General features: G+C 55.0%; 1 protein-coding gene across 3 annotated transcripts in view; it reads right to left on the reverse strand.

Annotated features, from left to right (window-relative positions):
• The window catches only part of LTBP2 (latent transforming growth factor beta binding protein 2), a 106,308-nt gene continuing 90,469 nt past the window's right edge, over nucleotides 1-15,839 (reverse strand). Inside the window, exons 19-36 of one of the 3 annotated variants that reach the window (XM_058739664.1) lie at nucleotides 13,580-13,699; nucleotides 12,379-12,501; nucleotides 12,009-12,134; nucleotides 11,440-11,565; nucleotides 10,546-10,668; nucleotides 10,319-10,444; nucleotides 9,791-9,913; nucleotides 8,962-9,093; nucleotides 8,549-8,674; nucleotides 7,836-7,979; nucleotides 6,803-6,994; nucleotides 6,599-6,682; nucleotides 5,787-5,915; nucleotides 5,326-5,463; nucleotides 5,070-5,237; nucleotides 4,496-4,777; nucleotides 3,364-3,513; nucleotides 1-2,916 (exon numbers count right to left, since the gene is read on the reverse strand). In XM_058739664.1, coding sequence (XP_058595647.1) covers nucleotides 2,771-2,916; nucleotides 3,364-3,513; nucleotides 4,496-4,777; nucleotides 5,070-5,237; nucleotides 5,326-5,463; nucleotides 5,787-5,915; nucleotides 6,599-6,682; nucleotides 6,803-6,994; nucleotides 7,836-7,979; nucleotides 8,549-8,674; nucleotides 8,962-9,093; nucleotides 9,791-9,913; nucleotides 10,319-10,444; nucleotides 10,546-10,668; nucleotides 11,440-11,565; nucleotides 12,009-12,134; nucleotides 12,379-12,501; nucleotides 13,580-13,699 — 2,558 coding nt within the window. In that variant the 3' untranslated portion in view covers nucleotides 1-2,770. Of the gene's footprint in view, nucleotides 2,917-3,363; nucleotides 3,514-4,495; nucleotides 4,778-5,069; nucleotides 5,238-5,325; nucleotides 5,464-5,786; nucleotides 5,916-6,598; nucleotides 6,683-6,802; nucleotides 6,995-7,835; nucleotides 7,980-8,548; nucleotides 8,675-8,961; nucleotides 9,094-9,790; nucleotides 9,914-10,318; nucleotides 10,445-10,545; nucleotides 10,669-11,439; nucleotides 11,566-12,008; nucleotides 12,135-12,378; nucleotides 12,502-13,579; nucleotides 13,700-15,839 lie in introns of those variants that run through there. The other 2 variants (XM_058739665.1, XM_058739666.1) reach the window with 2 other exon arrangements.

Here is a 15,839-nt window from a genome sequence, read left to right on the forward strand (position 1 = left end):
TGTATTTAAAAATATTTTATTTTTTTGAAAAGGCAATACACATGGTACAAAATTCAAAAAGACACAAAAGGGGATACAGTGAAAAGTCCCAATCCTGTACCCATGTACCCTGTCACCCTCCCCACAAACCACTGTTGTTTCTGAGAATTTACCCTACAGGTATGATCCATAGATATAATGTGAAATAACATACAAGAATATTCATTACAGCATTACTTATAAATAGCAAGAGATAGGAAACAGTGGAAACATCTGTCAATAGGGGACTGATTACAAATTATGATTTATCCATTCAGTGGAATAGCACACAATTACAATATAGAACGAGACAACTCTTTATGTGAAAATACGGATTAAGTGAAAAAAGCAAAGCGCAGAACAGCATGCATAGAGTGCTCTTTGTGTTTTGATACAAAGAAATCCGTGTATGTGCATGAAGTTTTTCTGGAAGGGTGAGCAGGAAGGCGAGGGTTGAGAGGAGGCACAGCGCCAGCAGGTGTACTGAAGAGCGGTAAGAAGTTCTCTGAACCGTGGGTGTAAGGAGAGTGGCGAGGATGAGGTCAGCAGATACCCAGCTGTCTTCCCCCGTTCTTTAGATAAATAGCAGCATATATTATACTTTGTTATATGACCTTCTTTCCCCCCTTAGTCTGGTTTGGATTTCTTATCAAGGCATTTAGAGCCCCCCTTTTTTTTTCCCTCCTCTTTTAGGCCTCCGTTTCAACTAATAGTTTCTAATCTTTTACTGTTACAAGTAATGCTATAATAAATAACCTCTGACGTGTGTCGTTTCACATTTGGTGAGAAATATCTGAAGGTTAAATTCCTAGAAGATTCAAAGAGTAAGAGCTTTTATACGTTTGAAAGACATTGCCATATTATCCTTTTCAGAAGTTCTGTCAGTTTCCGTCCCTGTTAGCTGTGTATGTGAGTGCCTCTTTCATCAGATGCTTGCCGACTAGGAGTCTTAAACGTTTTGATCTTTGCCAATCTGACAATTTTTAAAAAGTATCTCAGCGTGGTTTTAATTCGCATTTCTTTGATTACGAAAGAAGGTCAGAATATTTTTACATGTATAAGAACTATATAGTTTTGTTGGCTGAAAACATCTTAGCTAGTAGAGTGACCTAGGGCAAATTGTTTAAACTCTTGTGTGTCTCAATTTCCTCAGCTGTAAGTTGGGAATAAAAATAGTCGGATTGTTGGATGATTAAATGAAATTTGTGTCCAGCACTCAACACAGTGCCTGGCACATAACAGGCATTGGGAAGTTATTATGGGATGGCTGACAATCAGAGCAACCGCTAGGACAGGACAGATTAAATTAAGAAAATGACATTCGTCCCTATGTCTTCAGGCGCATGGAGTCTCGTTCATTTACATTGCCTTTCATCAGACAAATGCAAAGGCAGAGCTTTCCTTGTCTCAGAAGAAGAAGGAACCTTTTCCCATTGGATCCCATTCCTAGGCTATTGGCAGAGTTGGCAAGAGGGTAGGCACAGCCTCATGTCTAATAATTAGACTTAGCCAACATGGTAAAGAAATTTGGTTTAATATGAAATAAAAACAAAAACAGAAAAGCCCAGATGTACATCTTTTTATTCCACAATGGTTCTAAACTCGGGCTAGCCAAGGTTGGAGTGGGTCTCTACTTGTAAACTGAGAGGGATACCAGCCATCCCATTTTTGAAAGAAAGATGGCAGGGGCATCTGAGAATACAAAAACAACATAGGAAATCTGGCTTCCCCTAAATAAGACTACACTGTATCTCACAAGCTAGAAAATAGGCCCCTTTATTTTTAGTACCTCAAAACTGGCATCCACAAAAGGAGAACCCAGGAGAGATTTGTTTCCGGTAAGAAGCAGTATGTATTTAATACAGGTCTTCGGAGATGGGCACCCTGTCCTGTGGCAGCGTTTGCTGGGTGCACGCAAATTATCATGGGTAGATGGCGAGTGTTTACCCGAAGTTACTGAACGTTTTCTTTAGACTTGTTGAAAGCCTTGGCTCCCCCTTTCTTAACAACTCCCCGTATTTTTCATATTGCCCTCTTGCTGCTTTCTTAGGCTTCTTGTTCCCCTTCACTTGTGTCTCTACACTCAGCAAGCTGGTATCAGTCTTGCTCTTCCGAGATGAGATGAGCTGATCTGCCCCTCCCTGGGGCCACAGAACTGCTATTGGATGGAGCTGTGGCAAAATCTGGCCCAGACTGGATTGGCTGAGTGAAGTGTTGGTTCTCTGGAGGGGGCCTTGGAGTCACTCCCCAAACCGCCCCCCCCCCCAATCCTTTTTTGCTCAAGAGATACTGAAGGACCATCCCTGGGCAGATGTGACCTCTGACCCAGTTGTGGAATCATCAGGATGTCCTGTGGATCATGGCTGGGAAAGGGTATCTGCAATGTGAGTCCGAGTGACCTTGCGTGTTTGCACAGCTTGAGGGGGTGGATGAGGGCCATCCTTTAGGAAGCATCCATAGCAAGGCCAGGACAGATGGCAGACTGGTCCTCATGGCCAGTGGCTGAAGCATTAAAGCATTTGGTGGTGTTTGAGCCAAGCAAGGGCACGGCAGCATGAAGGCAGTGACAGAAGCTCAGCCAGAGCCTAAGCTGGGAGAGATGAAAAGCAGGCGGGGCTGGCTGGGAGCTGGGCTGCAGGGCCTTCTGCCTGCTTCTTCATGGTGTCTTCCCAGCTAGGAAAGCCTCCTCGAGGCCCCTGCCTGTGTGGCCTGGGCCCATTTCCAGGTAGCTGCCCACACTGAGCCCTCACTGCTATTCCTTGGAGGTACAGTGTGGGGGGCCGGCCTCGGCCACATAACCTGGGGAGCAATGGCAGCGGTAGGAGCCCTCGGTGTTCTCGCAGTGACCGTGGGCACAGAGTGCAGCAGGCCCGTTCAAGTCGTCACACTCATTGATATCTAAGAGGAAGAGAAGGAAGAGAGAGCTGTGGGGAACCCGGGTGCCTCTGCTGTTGTGGTCACTAAGCACCAGCCCCTGCCCCGCAGTGGAATCCTACATGTGGCAGCCAGGAGCTGAGGTCATTGCCCCAAACTAGGCAAGTCAGAGACACAAAGCAGGTGGTAGTGAACCCATCCTGTGCCCCTGGACAGTGACCATGCTCTTTTGTCCCTGCCTTTCTTCTCTCTAGGAACCTCCCCGGAAAGGGCTTTCTATACACAACAGGAGACCTTCCTTGGGTGCTGTCTCACCACTTGGCCTGGTTCCAGACAGCCCCACTAGGGGGCAGCAGTGTATTTTCCACTCTCAAGTTCAGCCTTGTATTGTGAGCGGTGGGCCAGTCTGACCTTTCCACCTGGAGCCATCAGGGCCATCCTGCTCCCTGGGCCACTCACATCACAACTTACCCACGCAGGCCATGTGGGCCATGTCCAGCTGGAAGCCCTCAAAGCAGTCACAGGTGTAGCCCTCCCTCACTCGCACGCAGCGGCCGTTCTCACAGCCATTCAGGATGCCGCATTCCTCTGCCTGAAGCCCTTCGAAGCCGGCCTGGTGCTCTGGTAGGAGGGAGTCAGAAGGAAGCTGAGGCCTTGCACCCAGCCTTGGGAGCCTCACCCTCCACTATGAAGGTTGCTCCTTTTGAAATCCTAAGGTCGGGGTTGGGAGGGTCTAAAACTCTCACAGAGATGCTAAAACAAAAGGCACTACCCTTAAGAGATAATTATGTGTCATTACTTTATGGTGGCGGAGACCTGCGGTACTTTAAATGTTAGCTCCGGGAAGGTTGAGACTCCTTGCTCTCATAGTGCCAGGGTTCCCGAGCAGGTGGATGTCTATGTAGTGTTGGTTTTGTGGTTGGTGGTGGTTAAAATCTTTAGATGGTTTTTGTGGGGAGGAGATTGGCAGCAAAAAGGGATTACCCTCACCCAACACGAAGCAAAACTTAGGGATCTGCTTAACCCTCTCCTCTTTAAGCAGGCCCCGACCCCTGAGAAAGACCGTATCCCTGGTCCCCGTGAAGCCTTTGTCTGATACAGTGGCCTGTGCCTGGGGCAGCTACCACATCCGTTGCACAGGTGCCAGGCCTGACTTCTTCATTAGAATTCAAGTCCTATATGCTGGGGTCCTTGCCACTTACAAACCGAGTCACCACAGTGGGCCTCTAAAGTGATTAGAAATCCTGAATGCACATTTCAGGTCACGAGTGTGAGCCTGTAGACCAGGTTATTCTGCACACCGTGGGTGGTATGGAGGGAGAGAGACGGACCGGAGTGTACCTGCTTTCTCTTGCTCTCTCAACCCCCACAGGGAAGTTTTTGAGGTTGGGATGGTGTCCTGTCCTGTACCTCTTTGGTTCATCAGAGTTGTTTGGGTCTGACCCAGGCATTTGGAGTTGTCCCTTGAGTGACCTGTGAGAGGGCTGGCTGGGTCTTTTCCCTCCCCGGGCCTCACCCCGCTGGCAGCGATTAGTAGGTAGAGGAGATGGAAGTGAAACCATTTTGGTGCCCGCCGCTTCCCCATTTTTACAGCAACACAGACCTGGGTGGCTGGCCACGTAGTGGGGCTGGAGTTCTGAGGGCTGCAGGGGGGGCTCAAGAACTGGTAGGTGGTCCCCTGGGCGGCTGGCTGTGTTGGGGAAGGGTGGCTCTGGGACGGTGTCCTCGGGACCCAGGTAGTTGTAGAAGGGGGCCCCGTCTGGGCCGTAGAGGCTGTAATGCAGGTCCTCGGGCCCGGGGCCATACTCATAGCCTGGCCGAAAGTGGACTCCAGCCTCCCGCTCGGCTTCGATCCGGGCCACGTTGCACAGCTGAGCGTAGACCTCTGTCAGGAGGGAGAGAGGATGCTGCCAGGCTCCTGATAGCTAAAGCCTGGAGTGTGGTTCCCAGGCTCATTTCCCCGGGGAGAGGGAGCATGCTGGGACTGGTGTCCTCTGGGAGTTCCTGACAGTGCTCTCCTCGTCACCCCAGCCCCTCCCCCACTCTGTCCCCAGACAATAGAGATGGAAGATGGCCACACTCTGATTGCTCTACTCCTAAATCCCTCCTTCCCAGGTGAGGGCATTTCCTTCCCTGGGGCCCCTTCCCCCCAGGCAGGCACGGGTCACCCTTCTCACCAGAGCTCCTGGGGGGGCACAGGGCACACTGCTGGCTCCAGGCCTCGCCATCCTGACAGCAGCATTCTGTGTAGGTGGTGCGGCGCCCGTGCAGAGGTTGGCTGCACACATAATTGGTGACTCTTTTCCAGCAGATGTCCATGTGGATGTCGTGGTCAGGCAGGTCCTCTGGTGGCACAGCGCACAGGGGCACGTGAGCCCTCCCGGCCCGGATTCAGTCCCCCCACCGCTGCCCCGCCACTCCAGGCCTACTGACCCGTGCCGCCGGTGCTGTTCACGCAGCGCTGCTGGCCGAGGTCCAGGGTGAGCGGGGGGCTGCAGAAGCAGTGGAAAGAGCCTTCAGTGTTCACACACTCACCGTTCTCGCAGGCCATGTCCTGGCACTCGTCATGATCTGTGGTGGCAGAAAGACGGAAGGGGGATGTGGGGGGCAGTACCAAGGCGGCTTGCCCACGGACCGCCTTCGTGGACGGGGGTTTTCTTGTAACTGACAATGAAGAGGTGGCACCCTGCTTCCCCCTCCCGCCCCCCCCCCCCCGACCCAGTCCAGTCTGGGGAGGGGGGGCCCTCCCCAGGGATGCCTTTCCAACAGCTCCCCTCACCTCAGACCTGCCTGCTGCAGTGGGAGCTCCCAGCAAGAATGGGGCTGGCTGGTGGGGGCTGGGAGAGCATTCGGCTGTGGGTGCGGGGGCGGGGAGGGGCGGTGTGTGTCCTCACCCTCACACTTCCTGTGGACCGCGTTGTAGTGGTAGCCGGGATGGCACAGGCAGATGTAGCCAGGCACCGTGTTGAGGCACCGGCCGTTCTGGCAGAGCCCAGGCCCGAACATCACACACTCGTCCGCATCTGCGGGAGGGCGGAGCCGAGGTGAGAAGCAGTACGAAGCAGAATGTGATACTAAGGGCTCCAAAGCCAGACCTGCTGGGTTTGGGTCCTGGTGCTGCCACTTGCCAGTCAGGTGACTGGGCAACTTGTTCAGGTCTCCTTGCCTCAGTTTCCTACCTAAAAATACGTGGATGCTATTAATCTCTCACAATTGTTACGAAGATTAAGAGGTTAATATATGTAGGTGCTTCAATAGCACTTGGCATGTAGCAAGCACTTAAGGAAAGCTGCTTCTGTTTCTGTGATTTCCTTCTCCAGCTTCAGGATTAGGATGCGGAAGGGCTCATGCCTGAACTACCCACTTTGAGTGTGGGTTCCCCCAAAGTTTCTGGCTAAGTGAGGCCAGGGAGATAAGCAGCTGCCTCGGTATAGCAGTACTTCCCACTCTGTCCCTATGCTCCAGGACTGGGTTAGTCAAGGCGTCATAGTTTCTTCCGGAGGGTTCGGCCTCGGGGGAGCAGAGGGAGCTCAGGTCAGAACCTCAGCTACACATCCGTAGGTAGTCAGCCCCAGGACAGGAACCAGGGGAGCCACCTGGGAGGCTGGGGCTTCATGCAGAGCTTCCTTGGGGACCCTCCCGGAGGACCAGGCCGGGCCCGCTCAGGTGAGTGGATTCTGGGGAGGAGGGTCTCTAGGGAGGTTACCTGTGTACGTGGTCTGTCCAAACATCCAGGCTCCGTCCACAGGGATGTAGCCTTTACCACTAGGGCAGATCTCGCTGAATTCCACTGTGCAAGGAGGCATCCAAGCTTAGAGACAGAAGGGCTCTGCCCCCATCTCCTCGCCCCTTCTTTCAGGGTCACCCTGCAGAGCTGACACTGAGGATTTGGGACTCTTGGGGGCCTTACCTGAGTCCTCAGCTGGGCAGAGGTCACAGGCGTCTCCCCAGCTGGCACCCTGAGTGCAGCAGCACTCGGCCTGTGTGGTGTTCCGGCCCAGAAGGCTGGAGCAGGGCAGCTGGTCATTCTGCCCAGAGTAGCACTCCATGCGGATGGGGCCCGGGGGGTGGTCCCCTGGTGGGGCCTCAGGAATACTCTGACCTGTGTGTGAGGGATGCCCTTTATTACTGTCTGTCCGTGGCTCTCTAGGGCACCCTAGGCTTTGAATTTATTTTCAAAATTTTATGTTTATATAATAGCACTTCCCAGTGTAAACATGCTTTTTTACCTGTATTATTGTGCTTGATGCTTTCAACAACTTTATATTGTCACCTCCCTCTCACAGATGAGGCAGTTAAGATTTAGAAAAACTAGGTGACTTACCACAGCCACCAGCTGTTAAGTGGCCCAGACCCCTGTTCTTCTGCTATCCCCTGCTATCCCCCTGCTATCCCCCACGATAGGGGGTGCCCCCAGTCCTTGGCATAACCGTAGAGGCAGCCTCCCCCATTCCTCAGCTCACACTACCCCAGCCCCTCCCACCTTCCCTGTTCCAGGTCCTGTTTTCTTTTCCCCAAGTCAGAGGAGGCCAGCTGAGTCCTAATCCAGCCTGGGGTGACAGGCTGGACCCGGCAGCTCAAGAGTGGAGTGGACAGGAGAGAGTGAGGCTTAGCTTCAAGGCCTCCCTCACCAAACGTGCCCTGGGACCCCCGTGAGGCTCAATCTGAGATCCCTGGGCACCTTCAGTTGGCATCAGAGCTTCCCGAGCCTCCCAGACATTCCCTGGCTGGGGACAGACCCCCCCCCCCCCCCCCCCCCCCCGTCATGACATTTGCTGCACTCGACTCCTTGCCCTGCCGCACTGCATTCCTAAGTGGTGCCCCTGCCCACACTGCCCCGGGCCTGGCCCAGGCTCCTTCTCAGTAGCTGCCGCAGTTGAAGTGCTTTGTAAGCCGCAGAGTGGTCATTCGCAACGACTGGGTAGAGTATGGGGCACGCTCACCTCCAGCCACCCGCGGGCGGCAGTGCCCCTCCTGGGCGTCGTACTCCTCCAGGTCACTGGCACAGAGGCACAGGAAGGAGCCCTCCACATTCTCACAGAGCGCCGCCCCACACACCGCCAGCATGAGCTCACACTCGTTCACGTCTGCCAGGCACGAGGATGGGCTTGTGGGTGGAGAAGACGCAGCCTGTGCCCCTGCCCCTCTGCCCGCAGCCCAGGGGGCAGATCCTCATCCATCCCCTCAAAAGAAACAGACTAGGTCTTGGGAGAAGAGCAGAAGGGAGCTAGCAGGAAGGAGGGACCGATGAACAGAGGGCGTGGGAAGGGAGAGAGGCGACGGGTGGCAGGAAAGGGTCACTAAATGGACAAAGAGGAAGGGTTCCTCCCTCCGGCACGTTCTCCAAATGTGCCTCTCGAGACCCAGAGGTCTCTGGGGAAGGGTGGTGCTCCTTCGCTGATATGCTTGCTCCCCCTGCTGGTAGAACATGGCCACGTTTCTCCTGCCAACCTGGTCCCCCTGCCTGCTGTAGGGTAGAGCCGATATCCCCCTCCCTTGCCCACTCTATGAGGACCTATTGTGGAGGCGTGTGACCTCGAGCCCTTCAGGAGGAGGGCCCTAGGGCCTCTCTCCAGGACAGCCAAAATCTGTGGAGATGGGCACAAGGGCCTCCCCTTCCCGGGCCCGGAGCCTGGCTAGCCTGCAGGCTTCTCACCAACACATTCCCAGCCGGAGGACGAAGTCTCGAAGCCCTGGTCACAGAGGCAGCGGAAGGAGCCGTCAGTGTTGTCGCAGAAGCCGTGGCTCCCACACATGGTGTCGTTGGCACACTCGTCTATGTCTGTGGGACAGTGGGGACTAGGGTGTAGGGTGCGCTCTTGCTCTGTTTGCTGGGAATACTTGGACTATTGACACCAATGTCTGTAAAAAGTAACTTCTAAACACAGGACAAGAACACTCTAACATTGACGTTCCTCTTCAATTTTTGTGTAAGCCCTGCTGTTTGGAAAACACGCAAACTTCCAACAGCTGCCAACACAATGTCCTCAGGCGAAAGCAGTTTCTAGCTGGATACGTGAAAATAGGTGTCCTCAGCCCTCCTGCCTCCGACTCCCCATTCCTACTCACCAATGCAGTCTCCAGTCGGAGCCATGTGGAAGCCAGGCTGGCAGGCTAGGACACAGCGGTAGGAGCCAGGGCTGTTCTCACACCTCCAGGCCCCACATACCGAGTCGCCGTGGTCCTTACACTCGTCAATATCTGTCCCCAGAGCCAAGAGAGGGGGCAGAAGTGGGCAGGTCACTGCTTTGGCCCCACTGTTTTGGCATTACAAGGTCATGCCCCACAACCTTTGGGGTCCTTGATCGGCTGCAAATGACTGTGCTCAACTCACCCCCAAAACATTAAGTTCAGGATCATTTCTCCTGACCCGGCAGGATGAGTGTCTAGGTAGAAAACTATATGCTGTTTAGGAACGCACTGAGCTCTTAGCCTTCTGTGACATATTTTTTCCCTCACCCCCTTCTCCCTACGGCAGAGTACTTTATGCTTCTTTTTATATAAGTCTGCACCAAAGCGTATTTACTGAAAATTGTCTTCGTATCTGTCTCCCTTGCTCAATTTGAAGATTGTCCATAACTGTCTACTTTGTCCTAGCAAAAGACATTGAACCTAGCAGGGGTTTAATAAATGTCTATTGAATCAGTTTGGCTTTAAAAACTAGATTGTGTGCTCTGCTGGCACAAGGATCCTGATTGTCTTTATTTTGTCATCCTTGGATACGTCCGGAGTCAGCGGACAGTCAATAAATGCATTCTCCATTGGATGATTAATCTGTGGAAAGTGCTCTGCTTTCTGGAAGCTGCAGTTCCTGGTCCCAGGGAGCTGACGACCAGGCAGGGGTGGAGGTGGGCGGACACGGGGCAGAGCCCTGTCCACTCCCCCCTGGCGACCTTACCCACACACTCCCCGCTCTCTGGGGAGGGCCGGAAGCCGGTTTCACACAGACAGTTGAAGGAGCCCTCGGTGTTGACACAGTGTCCTCCCAGACACCGGTCTGTGACTGCACACTCGTCCACATCTAGAATAGAGACATTTGTCAGCAGGCCCAGCCATGGCTCCCTGGGGCCCTAAGTAGTCCACAGGAGAGCCAGAGAGTGCCTCAGGTTAGGAAAGGGCTAGAAGATCTAAGGAAGAGTCTGGAGCTGGAGGCCAGAGGCCAGGCTCGGGGGAGGAGCCCCAGAACTGGGACACTACCAAGGACAGAAGGGTGACACCCAAAGCGTTCAAAGGGCACATGCCTGTCGTAGATACCATGGAGAGGCCCTGTTGAGTGCCTTCCTGAAACCTGTCTCCCTGTCATCACTCAGCCTCCCGCCTCCCATCCCCGGGTGGGGGGCCAGGAGCACTTTATTTCAGTAGTCTAGACAGAGCCTCCAGCACCCCCTGCTGCTGGCAAGCAGACATGGCCCAGCTGGCTTCTCACCCTGGCAGCTGGTGCCCCCCTCCGCGCTGGCGAAGCCCGGTGCACAGAGACAGAAGAAGGACCCGTGGCTGTTGAGGCACTCGCCACGGGGTGCACAGTACTCCTCTCCCACGCACTCGTCCACATCTGCAAGGAGAAGGTAGGCAGCGGTGTCTCCCAGGCATGTTGCCCCCTCCCCCGCCCCACTCATTGTCCACGGTTCCCGCTGGGGATAGGGAGCCACTCACCCTCACACGTGGTGCCATTGGCCAGCTGGAAGCCTGTGGGACAGAGGCACTGATAGGAGCCAGCCGTGTTCTTGCACTCGCCTCCCAGGCAGCTGCTCTGGAAGTCTTTACACTCATCCACATCTGCAGGGTCACACAGGGGGGAAGGCAGTCCGTGGCAGCACCACCCCCACCAGGACAGGAACCAACAGGGAGGTCTCCAGAGGACCAGTCCCCTGCCTGAGGAGTCTGGACCCACAGGGGCCTCATCGCCTTATAAAGCAGCTGGCGAGGGAGGCTTTGGGGAGCAGTATCACTGCAGCTCCCTCCATCGTTGCCCTGGCCCAGCAGCCTTTGGCTGGGCCTCTCCAGCTGCCCACACAGTGCCTCTGGGGATGCTTGGCCCCTCCCCGCGACCTTGGCCTACAGTGGCCAAAGCCACTGCCCTGACCATGGCTGAGATGGCTTAGATTTTTCTGAGAAGCAATGGGAAAACAAATGAGAGATAAATGAAGGAAATATACAGAGAAGCTAAGAAGGTCACAGGAACTAGGTTCTTTAAGCAGGCCTACAGATTGCCTGGTACAGGCCGATGTTTCCCAAAATATGGTCCCAGCCCCCACCCTTACAAAGAACCCACGAAGCTGCACGTGGACCAGACTCCCCTGAGGCTTGTGATCCAGTGGCTCATTGGCCCCCTAAACCCAGATGTGTAGTCACCTTTCCAACTCCTGTTGAGGGAGGGGTGAGAATAGGTGTCCCCAGCTAGCCAGTCCAAGGTAGACAGAAGGGCCCCCCGCCTGGAAGCAATCCCTGCTGTGTCTGGTCACTCCCTTCTCTAAGGGTGGTGGGTTGGTCTCCTGCGCCCCATCTGTGCTCCCCTCCCTCTCGGTGGTGGGGGAAGGGGGCTCTCACCTTCGCAGGTGTGGCCCAGGGGGCTGGGCCGGTAACCCTCCTCACAGTCCCTGCAGGAGAAGGAGCCCGCGGTGTTGGTGCAGACTCCCGAGGGGCAGACTCCCGGAAAGGCGCACTCGTCTAGGTCTGGGGCAGACAGCCAGCCAGTCACCCTGTGGGCTCGGGAGAGCTCCCTCTACCTGTCAGGGCAGGAAGCTTCCCACACACGTGGCCTCCTTCTCGGAGCTTATAGGACTGTCTTGGGGCCCGTGGGGAGAGGCAGACCCAAGCTGGGGGCCTTCTATAGGGCAACCCTGGCACCCTCTCCCCAGAACACTCTGGGGGCAGCTCTACGGTCAGCTTCCCTCCTGTCTCCGCGACTCCCTTTTTTTCCTTCTATCCTCGCCTCCAAACTTGGGGACGATGACAATAGATGCTCCCCTTGGGGCCAAGTCCATTGGTAAGGTCCTCTAGTCTAGCCTGGAGACCCTGAGCATCAGCCCAAAGCTGGGGGACAAACGGAGTGTTCTTTGGGGGGTAAGAAAGCCTATATTCCTGGTCCCCCTCTGCCAGCCCCTCCCTGGGTTTACCTTCACAGGCAGTGCTGTCTTCATTCACCCAGTACCCACTCTCGCAGGCGGAGCAGGTGAAGGAGCCCTCAGTGTTGAGGCAGAGGCCCGTGGGGCACGAGGCCTGGCTGGCACACTCGTCGACATCTGAAACAGGCCATTGGGTTCTGTGTGGGACCCTCTGCAGGACAGACATGCCAGGACGGACGGAACTGACAGGTGGGCGGTGGGCGGGGGGCAGGGGGGGGGGAAGGATGGGACTTGGCAGGATGTGTGGTTGGGTCCGCATGATTAGGGATGTGGGACGACGGCTGGATCAGCAGTGGGTGTGCAGAGGGAAGGAGCTGCGGGTGGATTTGCATGGAGGAAGGGTGCTTCAGCATCTATGTACCTTGGCAGCCCTTCTCATCTGAGGTGACCTCATAGCCCAGCTCACAAGAGCATCTAAAGGAGCCCTCCAGGTTGATGCACTTTCCATGGGCGCAGACCCCAGGGGTCAGACACTCATTTACATCTGTGGAAGAGAAGTCCAAGATGGCAGGTTGGCCTCCTCTCCTTCACGTGGTCCCCATTGTCAGGCTTAGAGCATCTCAGTTATGAGGCCAGGGAATCGGCATTCTGAGGGGCCACAGGCCACCCTGGGAAGGCCATCAGGTTGCTCCTGCTCCTGGCCCCACCCACCTAGTTCAGGGCAGGGTGCCCTTCCCGCCTGGGCCCGCTGCAGCTCTATCTGGTAACACACAGCACTTTGCATGTCCTAGAAAAGGAGGCCAGGTTCCCCAGCCCTGGGGCTGGTTTGGCCCATCTGAGGACACCTGGAATGAAATGTCCAAGACCCTTGACTCACCTTACAGTGGCTCTGAACCCTTCTGACCGCCTACTTGCCAACCAAACTGGTATGATTCCATGTTCCCAGCCCAACAGCCAGCTTCAATAGGTGAGTGGGCAATGCAGAGACAGGCCGATCTATGCCTGGCTGGCTGACCGGAGTCTCAAGGGCCTGGGAAATGCCTGCCCTCTCCAGAGCCTCAAAGCATCTATTCACAATTCAGTCCCTCCTGGCCTTCTGAACCCTGGGCCTTTCTTCCTGCAGGGACTGAGGGGAAAGAACACTCTTCCTACAGCTGACACGCAGCCTCCTCTGGAGGGAGAAGCACACCCACTGTTGAGTTAGGTGTTGCTGTTTGGACATTGCTGTTGAGATGCAGAAAAGCAGAAGGCCATCCTCCCCGGGAGGACTCGGCTGCCAGCTCACAGCACCGGAGCCACCCTCTTCCTAAGGTTCTTGGCAACTCACTCTACCGAGCAGGATCCAGCCCTAGAAGCTTCTGGACCTTGGGCTATAGCTCCTGGATGGATATGGTCAAGGAACCAAAGGGGCCCCCACACAAGCTGATTCAGAGGGAAGAACACCAGTAATTGAAGCACACCCATCTCATGGCCAACATCATGTGGGAACCCAGCCAGGTCATGGAGGACAATGGCCTCCAAGCCACTTCCCCCTGCCCATCTCCTTCCCTCCCTGTGTGTGGGCTCAACCAGAGGTCCCAAGGCCAAACAGCCCTCTCACTGCCTTGGCAAGCAGCCCTCACCTACACAGCTCCCGCTCTGGCCCCTGTAGCCCTCCTCGCAGGCTAGGCAAGTGTAGGAGCCGGGGGAGTTGACGCATCTCCCATCCGGGCAGGTGCCAGGGTGACGGCATTCGTTGATATCTGCAAAATAACATCTCCACCCTTGGTCATCGCTGGGAACCACAGCACATGGGTAGGTCTGAGAGGAAGCAAATCCTTGACCCTGCCCTTGGTGGGGGAGAGGGAGGGATGCCAGTTTCTGTACAGATGGAAACTAGGAAAAAGTGAGTCCTGTCTGGTGTTCCCAGCTTCACCTCCCACCCACTGTCCTGGACAAAAGAGACAGAAGAACTTTAGAAAGGGAGACTCCCTGGGTGGGGCAAGAGGCCGTGGTCACCACAGCTGTGGGAGGGTGGGAGAGCTCTACTCCATGAGCTGGCCTGTTGGGAAGGGCCTTCGTATCTGCCTTGGTGAATCCTGTTCCTTTACGTTACTGGGACTGTACCTGCTTGGTATGGCAGGTCCCGGAGACCCCAGAACAGGTCACCGGGCAATGAGGGCAAAATGGGCTCCCCTGCAGCAGGAAATGGGGACTGAGGAGGACCCCCAATCTCGGATGTGACCAAGACCAGCCCTGAGGCTGATGCAGAGTCAAGGGTGGAGGCTGGCAAGGCTTCTTGGCCGGAGAGACTTTTGTTCCAGGTGAGAACCATGTAGGGCTGCCAATGCCCACTCTGGTGAGATCTGGGAGAGAGTCCGAAAGGATGAGCCTGGGGCAGCGAGGAGGACAGAGATCTTGCTCCCGGGGGGGGGGGGGGGTTGGCTGCAGGCAGGGTTCTTCCTGATACGACCTGACATACCCAGAAGTCCTCATTCAAGGCACACAGGGGACTTGGGCAGACTTCAGGAGGTCATAACACAGGGACTGAACTCTGGGTTGGGACTGCAGGAAGGCAGTATGTGCCTCGGGCTCAAGGGTGAGGCTGCCAGCCACTGTTAGTGACAGACAGACTGACTGAGCTCCAGGGGAAACAAGAGGATCTACTCTTCCTAAATCGGGAACTGTCATTCTCCTGGAGGAAGTCCACCAGCTTATGCAGATGCAGAAGACCTACTGCCCAAGAGGAAGATCTGCTCAGCACCCATGGAGGAAATGCAGGCGGCAGGGCCAAGGGTCAGAACGCAGGCTCTCTGCAAAGGGACGAAAGCCAGCAGCTGTTACAGAACGCGATACGGCCCCTGAAGTGGAGAGTGAAAATAAGTCTCCTCTGACGTTGTTTGGTCTGCAGAAGCCGGGCCACATCAGAGCCCTCTATCCCAGGGCACCTGGGCCCTCTCAAGGCCAAAACTTCACCCTGAGGGTCCAGAAGAGGAAGATATACAGAGGGCAGGTGGTTGTTCAGCTGGGTATCTGCAAGGAAATACCCAGGCCCCCAAGGCAATCTTGGGGATACTGAGATAAGGTTCGTCTCTAGAAAGAGGGTGGCCAACAGCTCTTGGTTGGGCTGTGGTGACACTGGGCTAACCTATTCTAAGGATCTCTGTAAAGACAGAATTGAAGAGAATGAGACAGACGAGGGGGATTGAAGCATCTAGGACCACCAACTTTGGCTGCTCATTAGAGAGCAGCCAGCTCCATGGCCTGCGGCCTTAGCTGAGGTACCAGAAGAAGGATGGGCAAAGCCATTGGGAGTGATAAGTGATCATTGCTTCGGGAGATAAAGAGACAGAGGTGAGGACCCTTTTCTAAGACCACACTGAGAAAAAATGAAATCTTTGGATCTCTCCTACAGGGATCAGGTAGTGTAAGAAGGAGATTAGATTTACCAGGAGCAAAGAGCCCTGATGCCTGTCCTGCCCCAAATGTTCTGGGCACATCTGTGGAGGTGTTGCACAAAGTGCCCTCTACTGGGCATTAGGAGACTCCTGGTATTGATGCTGTTCACTAAATATTCCAGCTTTCCCCCTTGCTGGACCAGGTAGGCTTGTGCTTCCTGGTTCTCTCTCTCTCTCTCTCTTAAGTTTATTTTGAGACAGAGAGAGAGAGTGTGTGTGTGTGCATGCAACGCAAGTGGGAGACGGGCAGAGAGAGAGAAAGGGAGAGAAAGAGAATCCCAAGCAGGCCCTGTGCTATCAGTGCAGAGCCTGACATGGGGCTTGAACTCAGGGACTGTGAGATCATGACCTGAGCCAAAATCAAGAGTCAGATGCTTAACTGACTGGGTCACCCAGGCATCCCGTGCCTCCTGGTTCTTCGGGTCGGACCAGGGCACTCGTGCTG

The sequence above is a fragment of the Neofelis nebulosa genome, chromosome 7, assembly GCF_028018385.1.
Source record: "Neofelis nebulosa isolate mNeoNeb1 chromosome 7, mNeoNeb1.pri, whole genome shotgun sequence".
Taxonomy (NCBI): Eukaryota; Metazoa; Chordata; class Mammalia; order Carnivora; family Felidae; genus Neofelis; species Neofelis nebulosa.